The 16,566-nt window shown below is 43.9% G+C and overlaps 1 protein-coding gene across 1 annotated transcript in view; it reads left to right on the top strand.

Annotated features, from left to right (window-relative positions):
- The first annotated feature begins 938 nt into the window (after positions 1-938).
- LOC108928527 (glypican-6-like) overlaps positions 939-16,566 on the top strand; it is a 179,170-nt gene continuing 163,542 nt past the window's right edge. The window contains exons 1-2 of the mRNA XM_029256581.1: positions 939-1,019; positions 1,124-1,407. Of these exons, the coding sequence (XP_029112414.1) occupies positions 1,257-1,407 (151 nt within the window). The 5' untranslated portion in view covers positions 939-1,019; positions 1,124-1,256. The remainder of the gene's footprint in view (positions 1,020-1,123; positions 1,408-16,566) is intronic.

The raw sequence follows: 16,566 nt of genomic DNA, 5'->3' as shown, positions 1-16,566 counted from the left end.
CAAAGACAGTAGTGCTAATCACTACACTACCAGATGTATCCTTATCACAAGGGTGTTATTTAATAAGAAGCAGTTTTTCTCACCTTGCAAAATAGTTGTGTAATGATCAATTTTATGTGTTTGTTTAGAGGGAATTGTGCGTAGTAGAGAGGGGGATGCATAGTGGGTTTGGCTGGGTCCTCCTTTCTAGTGGGTCTGGAGTTCAAGTCCTGCTTGGGGTGCCCTGCGACAGACTGGCGTCCTGGGTGTGTCCCCTCCCCCGCCAGCCCTATGCCCTGTGTTGCCGGATTAGGCTTCGCTTTACCGTGACCCTGTTTGGGACTAGCGGCTTCAGACGGTGTGTGTGTAGTAGAAGTTGTGCAGGTGCAAAAATAAGTGAACCCCAAGTTACTTTGGTTGAACCAAGTATGTAAGTAGAATCTGGTGTGCAAATCATTTATTGATTTTATAAATGTACTTTAAGATTTGGTTCTTTTTTGTATTTTATACAAGAATAATGATCATCCCTATAGGATTCACATACTTCCAAGCAGTACCGTTCGAGTTAATTATGATTAATTATAAGTGTGAAGTTAATTATCTAACAAGTCGCCTGGGACAAAGGTGTCAGTTAAGTTCTGAATAATAACCGTAATACAGCACTACTAAAACTGATCTCCGGTAGTCTGAAGTCGATTGTTGAAGTTCGCTTTATTGTCTTCTTACATCGCATCATATTATTGTGGAATGGAACACGCGCTCGCCGTGTCAGCGGAGCGCCTCTCGCTCCGGTCCGCGTTTTGTGGAGCGCTCGGACTCGTCGGTGTGCGGTGTGTGTGTGTGTGTGTGTGTGTGTGTGTGTGTGTGTGTGTGAGAATGAGTGACTGACTGAGTGAGAGTGTGTGTGTGTGTGTGTGTGTGTAACCCCCCCCACCCCCCCCGATCCTTACTTTCCTCTCCTGCACTGTACTACACACTGTATCTCTGTGTGTGAGAGAAGTTGACTCAACAACACTGCGCGTCTGCTGCCCACGCTGGATGTATGAGCCTCAACTTGGGCTTCTACTCTAGTCTACAGTCATCATAAAAACGTGCAGCATTGTTTATATGTTTTCCTTCCTTCCTTCCCTCCTCTATTTCCAAGGGGACGGTGCGACTGTGATTGATTAAGGTGTTTTTCGTCCGCCTTCTGTGGGAGAGGAGCGGGGGGATCCGCAGGGGCGCCACGGATCGTGTCAGTGCGTGACGAGCGGGGGGGATCCTCCACGGAGCCCACGATGCGGGGATCGGGAGCCCTTCTGTGCGCTCTGTCCGCGCTCTGCGTGTCGGTCGGGGCCGAGCTGAAAGCGCGGAGCTGCGGGGACGTCCGGCAAGCCTACACGTCCAAAGGCTTCAGCCTGGTCAACGTGCCCCACCAGGAGATCTCAGGTACGGGTACACACTTCTCTCTTGTCTTGTCTGTCACACACACCGCTTTCCCGCACCCGTAACCACGGGCGCTTATTGCTCCTCCTGTGCTGCGATGATAAGTGTTAGAGAAGTGATGAAACCTCAGGCAAACCAAGTTGGTGGGGATATGAAATGAAGAAAAGGGCAGACCGATGATGGGAATGGAGCGCTGCGGACGCACGGCTAGCATGAGCGGCTCGCGCGCGCCTATGTGTCATGTGTGCGTGCGTGCGTGCGTGCGTGCGTGTGTGTGTGTGCAGCGCGTTCGCAACGAACGTGGTTAACGCCGGCCACGGATTAAGTTTTTTGCGCGTTATTATTCGCGCCTTGTTCCAGTGGGTCTTGGCGCGTCCTCCGTCTTTTCGGGAACGGAGGCGATACTTGCGCGGCGCCCGTGTGTTTTGTGCGCGCGCGCGCGCGCGCCAGGAGCTGTCAGCGCCGTCCGTTAACTGGGATATTCTGTAAACCGTAGACGTAAGCGAAGCGGCAGTTTGATACATTGATTCTTGTCGCCATCTCGTTTTCAACGCCTTTTTGAATTCATGACGCGCGAACACGGGAATAGCGGCTCTGCGCTGGAACTTGTTGCTGTGTCACCGACCGCCGCCGGTCTCGCTGCCTTTTCAATCACTTCACTTCACACTTGCAAATCTTTGACGCCTCGATGTCATCGATTATGGAACAAGAAGAGTCCTTTGCATTCATTGCACACGCTGACGGGCTGATCTGCAAAGGAGGAAATATTTATTTTGGGATATTGTTGGTGACCTCGTCCTCATTTGTGTTTTGCCACATCGTTCGCGGGTGTTCGTACAGAGGTGTGACGGGAAAGTGCAGCGGCTGCAGATGCGACATTTACGCACGCCGCTCAACTCGTAGCTCCTACAAAAAGTCAGTGCGACAGCAGTGGGCAACGACCCGTGTGGCAAATAATAGGTGCGTCGTACTGAAGAGACGACGCTTAATGCTAGACTGAGCCCCCTAAATGGCACAAAACTTAACCAACTTATTTTAGAGATTTGACTGTTTAGTCATCTGTGTGAGTTTTCACAGAAATTCTGTAGAAGGTTTCTGATGGTCACTGATTTTTTTTTTTTTTCTTCCCTTTCTTTAATTAGTTTATGGATCCCAGATTTGGAGGAGGTCACTTGAAAGTTTTTAGGATATTCTTTCACCGGTAGGGGACTCTACAGTTCCAAGACCTGCTGTTTACCCACAATACTCATCAAAATGTTTATTAGTCTTACTGAGTCACACTTATGGATTTAATCCATTATGTGGCAATTACATTTAGAGCTGGTTTCCGGAGATCAAGCTCAGTATAAATTACACCACCAGTACAGATCCCCTACTTTTTGTTTTCGGCTAGGCTCAATCTGTGTCTTTAAAACCCACCTTTCGAGCTTTTCACTGTTGAGGAAGATCACTTCAGTGTCTTCAGTTGGGAAAACAGAGGGAGCCTTTTTTTTTTTTCCTACCAGGAACTGCTTGTTTTTCGAAATGGCTCTACATTGGGCACAATACAGAGTATAGGTAGAACAATCACACAACGCAGAGGAGCAGGTTTAATCTTCTGCTGCCATGAGGTGAAGCCGTAAATTCTCAGCCCTCTGATCGATAATGCGGCACTGTTTTGCTGGAAGGGATGCTTTAAATATGACTGTGGAAAGAAGCCTTTTTTTTCCTGGTATGGACAGGTGCCACAGGTTGTGTTCCCTTTTTCCAGATTTCTCTTTAGTGTGAGGACACTGTGTTGGACTGTGATGTAGATGCCCTGCCTTTATAAAGGACCAGTGGTAGCTCATCAGAAACCCACTTCCCCCTCTATTGGCCTAGAGGGGGCGGCAGGTCCCGTGAAGAAATGAGTTACAGTCCAAATTTTGGACTGTGATTTGTAAAGTTTCCCTGTTTTCCTGATGTACTGTTCATGCAAATGAAGGTGGGGAGATAAATGAGAACATTTACTTTACAAATGTCTTGTTCACTGCATGTTCAAATGTGAAACGTAGCTGTTTTTGTTCTGTTAGTCATCGCAAGTTGTCGGCGGACGGTGGGGGGGGGGGGGCTGATTCTGTGAGATTCAGACTGGTATGGATATTCACTGTAACTGTTGTGGGAATTTTGTTCTTGTAAGAAAGCACATATCAATAGCCGACTCTTTGTACAGTAAATGTCCCAGCGCATTACATCTCATGGGAGTGAATTGTTTGATCAATACAGTGCTGCCTGATAAGGATATTTCTCATGTTTTACACAGCGCTTCAGAAACTGAATCCAGCAGATTTCATCCACATAGAGATGTGACAGTTTTTCTGACACTTTCATGTGTCAAATGCCTGTGAAACACCTGCAATTCATAAACATACCTACGTACCTGACTGACAGTTAATGCTATCAACAGCATTTTATAAAACAGTGTTGATTATTATATGTGACCTCTCATTGGTGTGTAGTTTCAGACTTAAGGTAAGGTACTGTTAAAACAAGAAAAAAAAAAACATGACATCACTAGCTGCATAGTAGCTGCATGCTGTGGATATTGGACTTTCGGGTCCTTTTGAGCTGCTTCCCATTTCCTGGGCCGTTTGGGCGTAATTTCGAATCCATCGCAGTCTGTGTGAAATTTGCTAATTCTCCTCGGGTCTGTGTAGGTTTCCCCTGGGAGCTCTGGTTTCCTCCCACAATCCAAAGACATGCAGTTCAGGTTAATTGTTGGCACTAATTACGTGTTGTGACTGAGTGTGCACGTGTTTGGCCCCACCCTATGATGGTACAGCCCCCTCCTCCCCAGGTTATTGCCTAGTGATTCTGGGATAGGCTCTGGACCCCCACGACCCTGATAAAGAAAAGTATTTCTGAAAGAGAGCTAGAAGTATTTGATCTCTGGCCCTAGTATGCAGGTTTAACTGGTTTTAGCCAAACAGTGAAGAGGAAGCTACTAGAAGAAGTGGAGAAAATATGTAGTTTTTTTTTTTAATTATTTGACAAAATATAAATGTATAGAAGCATATTGATTGTTTGTTTTATGATCCTTAATTAGGTATGAATGTTTTTAGATTTCACTATGGCATGTACATTTTCAGGGAAGGCAGCACCAGTGATTCCTTCCAAAAAAAGAGTCTATTTTGACATTTAAATTTCTAATTTAAATCCTGTTTGGAGATTATGGCGAAATCCCGCACTGTTGCTGTTCCCTGCATTTGAAAATTCAGTACAAGTACAAAACACCAACGTCTTCTCTGATCCCCATTCACTTATGGAATCATTTGGATCTCTATTTTCTCCTTTCATTTAATTACCCAGAGCAAATTAAAAACTCAGGTCTTGTACAACTTCAAATGTCACAATTGGGTGGGGGGTATCACTTTGATCATGTCCATGTGTATGTTAAGCTAATTTATGTATAAGACAGGTAATAAATGCCTAATGAACCTATTGGTGTAGATCACACGGAAAGAAAGACCCCTGTAATTCGGTACTTTAATCACAGCGGCAGCAAGCCAGCAGATTATCATAGTGGTTAACTAAGAGTTGTTATTGAAAGGTACAAGGAGTGATTCTGTTGGTATCTTTTGGTCACCAGCAGTGTGCAGATGTTACTTGGTTAATATCAATGCTGCCATCATTCAAACATTGACTCGTTCATTCATTTAACGGTTAATTTGTCTGCTGTCATTAACCACTTGTCAAAGTGAGGGTCATGGTGCCAGAAGCACAGAGCATAAAAACATCCATGCATATAAAATTGATAAAACGTGGCTTTCCTCAATATAAAAGTATCTGCTGATCACCTAAACAGCAGTCATATGACTCTTGTAATTCAAATATGTAGAGTATTTGCCCATTTCTGCATGGACAGAGGTATATGATGATTTCCCCAAACTTAATTAATTTGTACCCAAAGTGATGGTTGGACAGTTTAACAAGACAGCAGAATAGCTCACGGACGCTCCTAGTGTCTGGGTGGTTTTGATTAGAGGATCCCGGTGGAGAGCCGCTACGCCCTGCCATACACCCTCCATGAATAAATGTGAAAATGATTACAGCAGGAGCGAGAGGATCTGGGTGGATCTCCATGGGGCGCCTTCAGCGCTGATGTCAACAGGCCTGTGACTCATTTAGGAGTGGGTCCGGGGTGTAATTGCCTCAGCCGCATTGTGTTGACTCAGATGTGAAGATCTGGAAGAGCGCGAGACTTTGCCTTGAAGAATTAAAGATGAATTTTTTTTTTTTTTCTATAATGTATTTTTTAAAGTGCAAGAGCCTAAGTGTGTTTCATCTTAGAAAACGGTTTAAATATTGATGGTATTGTCCCTTGGGGGGATCACTACATAGTTACCTCCGGGCTTTTTACTTTGCTGTGGGAATATTGTTACCCTGAGCAATTGAAACATTCCCTTTTCTCGAAATGCAACCATATCATCTTCACTCATAAGACAGACCATTTGCGACGAATGGTGGAAGTCTGACTTCGTGGAATGTGATTGAGTCGCAGTTAAAGATAGAGGTTTATTACGTGCAGGTCTGTAGTTGAAGCTCCAGAAGCCCCCCCACCCTCCCCACCTCATGTTGTACCCTTCACACAGGCACTTAACCTGAATTGCTCCAGTAAAGTATCTGTATAAATAGTCAACATTGCTTTTCTATCCAAAGCGGCTTACAATGTAATAACAATAGTATTAATAACTTTAGTAATAATTGTAATGCTTATACAGGCATCAGACCTGTGGTTCTGTTGCCAGTGTCCAGCTCTGCCATATCCTACAGAAATCTTCAGTAAGGGTGTCCCAGTGACCCCCTCCCACCCTCCGGTTTGTGAACGCTACGTGTGACATTCTTTGGAAATCACTGCTTTTTGATTAAGCAGACAGTGGACAGATTTCACTCGGACTCGTGGCAGTCATCTCCGGGACATGTGCTCGCCGTTGGTCCTCCCCCTGGGATTACACCCTATCAATGCGTGTGCACTCACAGCAGCATGCTTTACTCTGACTCATCCCTCGCCGTCCTGTCTGACACCTGCACTGCACATCATATTGACGCAGCAGAACCACGGACATCCCCTGAATCAGCGGCTCCTCCTCCGCCACCTTTTGCCGGCCGAAAAGGTCACCTCGCAACAGGCAGCTCCGTCAGAACCTTCGCGCACATGGAGTATTAGGAGTGTTCTTTTATCTCAGGTTGCTTCGGGCAATGTGTTTGACCAACTGTCTAGGTGGAGAAAAGATACAGATGATTGCAAATTGATATATTTTCATTTCAGTCCAATTGATTCTTGTGCTTCGGGACAAGACTTTTCTAACTGGGAAGTTTGTGAGTTTATTCTGCACCAGTCATCTTTTATACTTTGCACTGTACGCAGAAAATATGTTCGGTATGTGTACATTATCAGTAATTGTTTGTCAAATGCAGGGTTGTGACCGTCCAGAGCCTATCGCAGACGCACCAGGAATCCTGGATGGGATGCCGGTCTGTTACCAGGCAATCACAAACACTCATTCGCTCACACAGACAAACTCTGTGGGCAATTCAGAGTCACCAGTTCACTCTGTTCGAGGAAACCAACAGGAACACGGGCAGAACATGCAAACTCCACGCAGTGAGTTGGTTTCAAACCCATATCCAAACCCACAGCCCAAGCCTTGTCAAGCGCTAGTGCTGCTCACTGTGCTGCCGTTCCATTATTATTCTGAATATTTCTGCTTTATATAATATTTACATACAGTGCAGGTGAGACAGTGTCCATCTGCGGATCGATCCCTGGCAGGATTCACATTGTCAGTATCTTGTGACCCACAGCTTATAAATCCCTCCCATAGTCGCAAAGGATGTGGGGGTTTTGATATGAACCGATGGAATACGATGGGATGTTACCTGTCAGTGATAGTTCACGTACACACCGGACCATTAACTATGGTACAATTTAATTTTTTCCACATCAGTTCCCTAAACGCAGAGACATGAATGCATATGTATTTGAATGTGGGCACTTTAACTAAAAAAAAAAAAAAAATCCTGCTTTCACAGGCACAGCTCCGCAGTTTAGCAAGGGGGCGGACACAGCTCATGCCTCGCCGTTGTGCTCGGGGTGACGGAAACGGCCGCTGCTTGACACACTTGTTCTTTGAGAAGCGTCCGTTGATCCGTGTTCCGAATTCACGTTCATTGCAGAGCTGCAATAGCCATCGGTTATTGGGACTTTCTTTAATGTATGGATGAAGCGCAACTCATTCGAAGGCGTCTCGCTCCATTTGAACACAGAAAGCAGGGCTGCAAGAATGACTTGCAGTAAAAAAAAAAAAAATAGAGCTGATTAAATAAGGCAGGATTTACGGCATAGGAAGAGCGCACGAGAGCTCATCATCTGTCTATTGTTGTCAGCGGAGATGTTTAATGTCTAACCATTATGTGCTCCGAATGTGAGTTCAAGGGCCAGAAATAGCCCCACTAATAATATTCCTTTTAAAGGTCTTTTGTCTTTTGGGTGCATCCAGGACCGGTATTCTCGGGATGGCCTCAGAACTCTAATGTGCTACTGAAATGATTTAGGCAGATGAAAGGGTGGAAATAATGGCTTGTCTTGACAGGAAACGGCACACTTGGATTTGATGTACTCTGTACTGATTCAAACTTATAATCTGTCAATTTTATGCTTCTAAAAACAGGTCATTTGTGAGTGCTTTCTCACAGTCTCTCCAAACCAGTCACTATTTCACAACTGCACTGCTTGGAATGGTACATTACGATGACGTGCATCTTCACTGTACATCCAGGCCAAAATACTTTGCTTTGTATCAGCTGCATTTTAAAATTAAAATATAGTCGTGCACTTTTTTTCTTCTTTAAACTCCAGCACTACCTCAGTGCTGAACTTATACATCTATCCATTCCTTTTTCGCTTGTCCCATGCAGAGGGATTGTGGTCTAGAGCCTATCCCACGACGTATAGGATCTAAGGCACTGCTCACCCTTAATGGAACACAGCAATCACATACACACACACACACACACATTTTTTTCACACTTCCACACACTATTAGCAATTTAGAGTCACTAATATCCCCCGAAGCATGTCTGCGAGTCCACATACACTAAGCTGGATTCAGTACCCCATTCAAACCCAGAGCCGGGGAGCTGAGAGGCACCTGCCCTACCTACGGCACCCCATAATTGTTATAATAAAAATGATTCAAAACTACATTAATTGCAAGTTTGAAAACCGATGTAGCGTACCTTATTTTCCAGTATCGGCTGGGAATTCTGCAACAGCAGATGTGGCAAGACTAAATATGGGGAAAATTCATGAGGAAAACAGGTTTGCAAATAGTTTGTATGTAAATGTTTGTCCTTGTGGTCGTCTGGGATTTCTTCCAGAATATCAATAAAGATGACAACTGCTATGCAGTGGAAAGGCCAACTAGGCAATTTGTGTTTTTTTGTGTAACTGTTCGCTGTTCAGAGTAAAATGAGCTCTACATTAGTATGAAAATATTAGAATATTATTTGAAAGTTAGGGGGGTGCGGTGGCGCAGTGGGTTGGACCACAGTCCTGCTGTCCGGTGGGTCTGGGGTTCAAGTCCCGCTTGGGGTGCCTTGCGACGGACTGGCGTCCCGTCCTGGGTGTGTCCCCTTCCCCCTCCGGCCTTGCGCCCCTGTGTTCCCGGGTAGGCTCCGGTTCCCTGTGACCCCGTATGGGACAAGCGGTTCTGAAAATGTGTGTGTGTGTGTGTGTGTATTTGAAAGTTTTGGTTTAAAAGTTCACTGTATTTACAGAAGCTAAAGCAATAGTCTAGCTGTAATCGTAGCAGTTATTACAGTTTAATCATCCAGCCATGCTGTGGTCCACCACTTCACTTATGCTTAGGACTGAAGTCAAGTTTTCTGAAAACAGCTAAATTAGTATGGCATGCAAAAATTAATCCATTAAAAGAAAAAAACATTCAACTCATCGGATGTTGTGTCTTGTTGGAGTAAAACAGCCATCCTTTCTTTTGTACCGTTACTTGTGTGAATGGTTGTAACATCTTACTCATCCTTTCATTTTCTGGTTCAGAAAGGCACTGAAACAGATCTCAGTGCTCTGCACTCGCTCGCAGCGCCCGCTCCGTGTATTAGCCAACTTGGCTTTTTCTTAAGTCTGCTGACATCTTTACTTGGTGTGTGTGTGTGTGTCTGTGTATAAAATATATGGCTTTTTTATTTTTACCTGTGCATTTGGCAGTCAATATGAAAAAAACTGAATACTTTGCACAAAAATTTATTTAAACGTTTATGCACTTAACATATATTTTTAAAATAATCGACAAGCAGACCCAAATACGCACCCAAGGTTTCTGGTGTTTGACATTTTAAATGTGATAAAGTATTAAAAAAAAGGAGAAAATACCTCTTGTGTTAAGTTTATTGAAGATGTCTGAGATTTGCTGATCTGATGATATGTAGATAAAGCTGATGATATGTAGATGGAATGCTATAGAAGCGCTTTGGGAGGTCTGTGGCTCTACCAGGGAGGGACGGAGTTGCTCAGCAAGTGCTGACGGCCTCCAGTCAGCCAGACTGGACTCCACGTCAGCAGCGCCGTCAGCATTTTCAGCAGAAGGGCTGCATTGGGCCGGAGCCCAGCATCCTCCCAGACCCCGTAAGCCCAGCTCCGCTTCATTCCGCCTAGCCGCACCCTGTCAGGGTGCCCCAGACTGCATGGCTGATGTCCCAAAAAGAACATGGAGTTGGAACCATCCGGATCATATCTCATATGAACGGGCTGCTGTTGTGTCATTGAGCAAGGTGCTGCAATAAATATCCATCTGTGTAAACACACAGGTCATTAAGTCACTTTGGAAAAAAAGTGTCAGCTAAGCAAACTATTGACCATAGTAATAAAATGAGCATTATGGGCTTTTAATCTCAGTTGATTGTCAGCAGAGTTGGTAAAGTCATGGACAGTATGTTACTCTACTGTAATGGTCCATGTCATTGCATCCATTACAAGGCAGCTGTCTCCAGTGGAGCGCGAATCACCTCTAAGGAAAACTGCCAGGAGTGTCAGTCAGAGGCCCCAGACACTAGTCAAGCACAGCTGGGCGAACAGCGAGGCACCGGGTGGGACGCACAGTCTGTGTTGTGATCTGACACCTGTGTGCCACTGTTTCTGTTGATCCTGGTCCTAAAAGCCCTGCTGGATTTGCTCACACTGAGGCTGTAATGTCATTTTTATGGAGTTCTGCAAGTCACATGCTCCACCACTCTGTGTGAACCTCGCTGCGGGTGCGGCTGGAACGCTCAGTCAGTCGGGCAATCAAACTGTATTTGCTTACAAGTACACTGTAGCTCGTTGTGTGGGAGAATCAAAAATATTGGCAAGAGGAATTATGAAGGTCTGTGATGAATGCTGAAAATGATTCCTTGATGGCATGTAAAATAATAGAAATAGAGTAGTGGAACTCAAAATTTTCATCGATAAAGTGATCGGTTTGAAGAACCAAACGCAGGGTTGAGAACTGATTCTGGTGGGTTATGCTGGTCTGTAAGAATAAAACAGGGCTTTCAAGCTTCTCCAGATGGTTCTGGCGAGCGGCGTTGTCTGCGCTAGAACCTCCCACCATCTTCTGTCTGTCATTGGGAGCAGAACTGAAGACCGAAGCACAATGCTTCCCACCATGACTAATTATCCCTGGTGCTTGGAATGCTGCAACGGGAACATGATGCGTTTCTAAGTGCTAAAAAGGAAGCGCATAGTGAACATCCCAGAAAAGCCTAGAAAGACTCCACGGGACTGAGCCGGGGAGTTTGCTCTTCTGTGGCCTCAGTCCTGTTAGTCATGGATGATCGTCCACAGTATCGGCTCAGAGTCCTTCCCGTAATGAGATTCTGAGATGTGAAATGAAGACAGACTGGACAAAAGGAAAAGGGGGGAGAAAAATCGACAGCTTCTGTATTTTAACGTCAAAGCAGGAGCATCAGAGAAGCAAGAGTTGTGCTTAATTGGTCTAACGGGATTAGCCGTAATTATTTATTTATATCTTTATTTTTTTGGGAGGAGATGAATAACAGTCCAGACTAAATGATGCTGTTCTGTTAGTTCAAGTCGACTGCACACACACCAGCCCCCCACCTGGACGCACTGCCAGACTCCGTTGTCATCACGTCGGGAGGACATGTCAGAAAACCCAGGACACTAACCACTGTTTGCAATGCCTTGGCCGCAGAGAACTCCCACGGTATCCCCTCCATCTCCATCCTCCACCATGCATGAATAGCAAATTGAAGCATGATGAGCTGTCCGCATAGGTCTTTGCCCCCTCTCTCCACGGTCAGAAGTAATAACCACAGAAGTAACAACCGCAGGTCGAGTGCAGGATCCCCCCACCCCGAGCTGAGCCCAACAGAGCGGCCTTTCACAGCACATTAACACATTGCGGTTGGGGCGGTGGGTGGGGGTAGTGGTAGCAAAACTCTCTAGCCAATATCTGTCATCAAACGGCTCGGCTTGACAAGGGCAGTACTGTGGAATCGGTTTGTTTTCCTTCCTCGGTGATTAGAAGACGTCTGTGTGTAATTGGTCTCTCTGCAGAAGCTGGAGGTGCTGGAGCTGCAGCCCAAACAAAGGGCGTCTGCGTTATGACAGTTGTTTTTCACTCGGACTCCAAGGATGTGCTGTGCACGCATATTTCTGCACTGGTGGACGCCTGTGATCATCCCACTGCTGCTAGCACTTTTTTTATCAGTTCCGATCCTTAACCGCTTTGGATACGTCTGTCTTAATAACAGCAGGTAACATAGTAGTAAACAACACCGCCTTGAAATCAAAAAGCCTGTTAAAGAGCCCCTGTTTGAATCCCACCTCCTGCTGTAGTACTTTTGAGTAAGGTATTTACCCTGAGTTGCTGCAGTAGACATTATCCAACTGTATAAATAGGTACATCGCTGCTATTTGCTTAACATTGTGTTAGTCACTTTGGAAAAAAGTATCAGTTAAATGAATTGATGTAACCGTTTTAAATCTGGATTTTTCAAAACCCTAACACTTCAAACCCTAACACTGTAAAATATTTTGGAAAGACATTGTAAATGATGGGGGTGCGGTGGCGTGGCAGGTTTGGCCTGTGCCTGCTCTCTGGTGGGTCGGGAGTTCAAGTCTAGTTTGGGGTGCATTGTGATGGACTGGCATCGCGTCCTGGGTTTGTCCCCTCCAGCCTCGCGCCCTGTGTTGCCAGGTTAGGCTCTGGTTTGCTGCAACCCCCCCCTTGGGACAAGCAGTTTCAGAAAATGTGTGTGGTGTAAATGATGCTTAATTTACCCATAATGAACATGGGTTGTTAATCCCATGGCAGCCTTCATTTTTTTCACGTCACTTAGGACTCTAAGGTCTACTATGATGCCCACTGTCAGTAGGTCTGTCAGACTGCACGAACACATTGTCTTTTTCCGACAGCGGGTGGCACATTTTAACGGTGGCAAAGAGAACCTCAGTGGCCTGGCCGAGGCAATGTGGTTAAGTTCTTAGACGCACCAAGTTTGCCCTGCAAAACCTTGTGGCTCTTTTTCCACGAACGGACATGCAAAGTGGGCCGAAACATAGCACCACCGGTTTGTGCCTTCACATGTGCATTTTTCTACTCCAGGCATAAAAATTACAATCAGAGCGTTAGCCATTCCAAAAGTGACCTATTTAACCCTGTTGCCTGGCACAAGGGAGCCGCATGTTATACACCAGAGTTAATTTGTTGTAGGCTGCACTGATTGTGCATTGTGCTGGTTTTCAAATTTGAGCAACCTGGGGCAGAGCGATAATCCGCCCGGCTGTTCAGCACCAACAAAGTTGTCCAGCATTGTGAGAATGGAAATGAAATTAAAACAAGGGACTGCTCCTTGTCTAGCCAACTGATTGAAGAAAAAAAAATCAAGTTTTCTCCAAAATGACTTTTTTTCCCTCATTCGTATGACACTGAGTCTGGTGACGTACCACTTCCATCCTGGTAATGGGTTATTTTCTGCTCCATTAGGCAGTACAATTGTTTAAATATTATTCAAATTCCATAGGCATTAATGTAAAAAGGAAACATTAATATAATTTTTTTCTATCGATTTTCCATTCTCCACGTATTCTCAGAGATGTAATGATGTGTAAATGTTCCATTTGATGCAAGACCTGTTACTTTTATTATTTCACGGACAATGAGATTTTTCTCGATAAACATCTTGCAGAGACAAGATTGCTTGTTCTGTGCTTTTTCAGTCTGGAAATAAGGAGAATTAAAAATTTCAACCATTTTGCAAAGCGCAGCATTCACAGTTCATTGGGAAGTAGATCTCAAGATGCATTGTTGCTAAAAACAACTTCGGAGAAAACTATGACGTAACTATGAATAGCTTATGTAAGAGTGTGGAAATTAAAAAAAGATTGGTAGACTACACTCCCATTTATAATCAATTATCTATTTAAACTGCTGAACTCATTAAGTTGACGATTTTTGTCCAAAGCAACTTACACTTTCTGTATACTGCATCAGCTACTTGCAATAACTTGTACATCTGGGTAATTTTTACTGCATCAGTTTGGGCTAAGAACTATGCTCAAGGGTTCTGCAGAAGGAATCCTGCTTCAAAACCTGGTTCTTTGAGGGGAAGGCAACAGCTCTAACCATCACACTACCTCTTTTATAGTATGAGTAACCACAAGGTCAACTTACCAACATTTTGATACACTCACTGACATATTGTTAATAACTGCCTATGGGAAGGCAGCTTTGCAGCATCCTGGAACCTATGCAGGTAACACAGAGAATCAGGGTAAGCAGGTTTCACCTCTAATGGCCTATTGCACCATTTTGATACAGTTGTCTTTAAATAACTTAAACATGCAATGAATTAGCTTAAATCTTACTTTTACCTACTAGTGATGTCAATCCATTGATAGTAAAATCTGTACTGAAAATATCTAAGATCATATACTGTGCAATCATATACTTTTTAAATTTTAAACCACTTTATTTCAGCTGTTACCATGGGCTAACATTTCTTTTCATTTCTTCGTAAAATGAATTTAGGGAACATTCAATTTTTTCCCCCCTTTTCTATCACAGCTTATGTAACTGATTACAGAGTAGTGAATTTTAGTCAGTTATAAATGGGGAAAAGCGTCAAATTGCTGGCAAATTAAATATGTAGGAAAGTGGCATTTTTTTAAAAGGTAAAACAAAAAAGATTTCCAGACTTACCTGCTTCTTGACCGACTTTCAAATTTCCATTATGTTGGCAGTTGTGAGTGCTGTATAAAGACAAAATTATGATTATAAAAAGCAGTGGTTAAACTTCTTGACTGATTGTGATGCCCTTGCCTGGCTCACAGGGCTCTGAAAACCAGAAACAGCATTTAATGAACAAAATTCAAGTTCAGCATCTCTTTCTTTTGTCTGTCTTTAACCCTTCAAATCTTCAGCTTGTGATTTTTACAGGGCTGGCAGAATGCCCAACACCTGTAATAGATTTCCCACTGAACTTGATTTACACTTCCAATCAATGGCACAGAAATGGCAGCCAGTTCCACTCTGCCAGTGCGAGTCCTTTTGCAACACAAGCTAGGGGAAACGATGCAAAATTGCTGTTTTTCTCACACAGCGCATTGTTAAGCCAATTGAAAATAATGGGAAACAAGAGACCAAAAAACTGGGTTCGGATTATGAGGAAATTGTTTGCAAAATATAGGCGGCCAGCGATGTTTGCGTGAAAAAAGAGGGCCCAGAAGATCCCCAGGGTGTGCATCGGAGAGGCAAAACCCAGAAGAAAAAAAAAAAACTGCATAATGGAAGCAAAATAAGAAATCATTTTTTAATTTCATGCATGCTGCTCATCTATAAGGTAGAGTAGGATACACAAGCGCGGGAGCTCTGATGGGAGATTTGATTACCCCGCGATCTGAATAACAGCCTTTAGGAAAATAATGAAATGTAACGTTATGGGTGAGTTGGACCGTACCAACAGCGTGAGACTGGGCTACCAACTGTGAAGGTTTTTCTACACAAACACGAGGCTTGCAGAATGTTTGTTTCTGCAGTTTTCTGGAAACAGTTGAAGGAACATCTCGGGAGCTCCTCGCGTCTTCGTTTTGAAGCCAACATTTAAATGTCTTCGTAGACAGCCTGTCTTGCACTTGCAATCTGTGGCATGGCATATTGCTGTGTCCTTCAAGCTGTCAAGTCTCAGTCTAAAATGAGCAAAAGTGTAGCGACACTCTAGGCTTGACAATGAGAATTGAGCACAGTTGCCACAGGAAAAATGGATTCTTTAAGTGTCAGAGCTTGTTAGCGCTCTTGAAATATGACGTGAGTCGGCTGGCCAGTAGATAATATGGTAGTTAAGGAAACTAACAAACTTTATGATTGTAAGTTGAAGTGGCATAAGAGGGCCAGCTATTGAACATGACTGCATGTGCCCCTGTAAAATATTCAGTTGCATAAACTGGTGGCAAGTTGCTTTGAATAAAAACATAAAAAGAAATTATACTGGTGCCTTTTATGAATAAGTGACAAAAGAAACTGAGTATCTGGTTTAGTCTGTTCTCCATTTTCAACCTTGGTGTAGATGCATCCGACCCTGTCTCAGCCTCTGCTGCTTCTTTGGCCAAGAAGCTGACTTTCCCAGCCATCTGTTGTTTCTCTTTCAGGTCAACCAGCAGTACTTCGGAGAGTTATGCAACACTTACTTGAGGAGTTGTGGCCCCGTCAAGCTCTACACCAGTTGAAGACATGAAAAGTCCCCATTCGATTTCAGGCCTATTTCCCAAACTTCTAATTATGTTTCGGTGAATTTTACACTCAAAAAAAGTTAGTTGACTGAAAGCTCATGAACTATTTCTGCATAGAGAACATGAACTAAAATATACATCCTTCTTTTAACAAGATACAGAGATGCCTCCCCATGTGGATACATCTCACAATGGGCTTGAACATTTACATAGTCATGTAGTAGAAACCTTTATAAATCATGCTTTTCCAATAAATGAAACAAAATTCTTCATGTAAAATTACTTGAGATTTAACAGTGTTTACATAATTTGTCTCATGCATTAGAAAACACTGAAATATCACAAGCTTAAAGTAATGAAAACACCACCCCGGATAAAGACAAATGGTCTTATCC

This window comes from Scleropages formosus, chromosome 12 (assembly GCF_900964775.1).
Source record: "Scleropages formosus chromosome 12, fSclFor1.1, whole genome shotgun sequence".
Taxonomy (NCBI): Eukaryota; Metazoa; Chordata; class Actinopteri; order Osteoglossiformes; family Osteoglossidae; genus Scleropages; species Scleropages formosus.
This window is presented reverse-complemented; position numbering and strand designations above follow the sequence as displayed.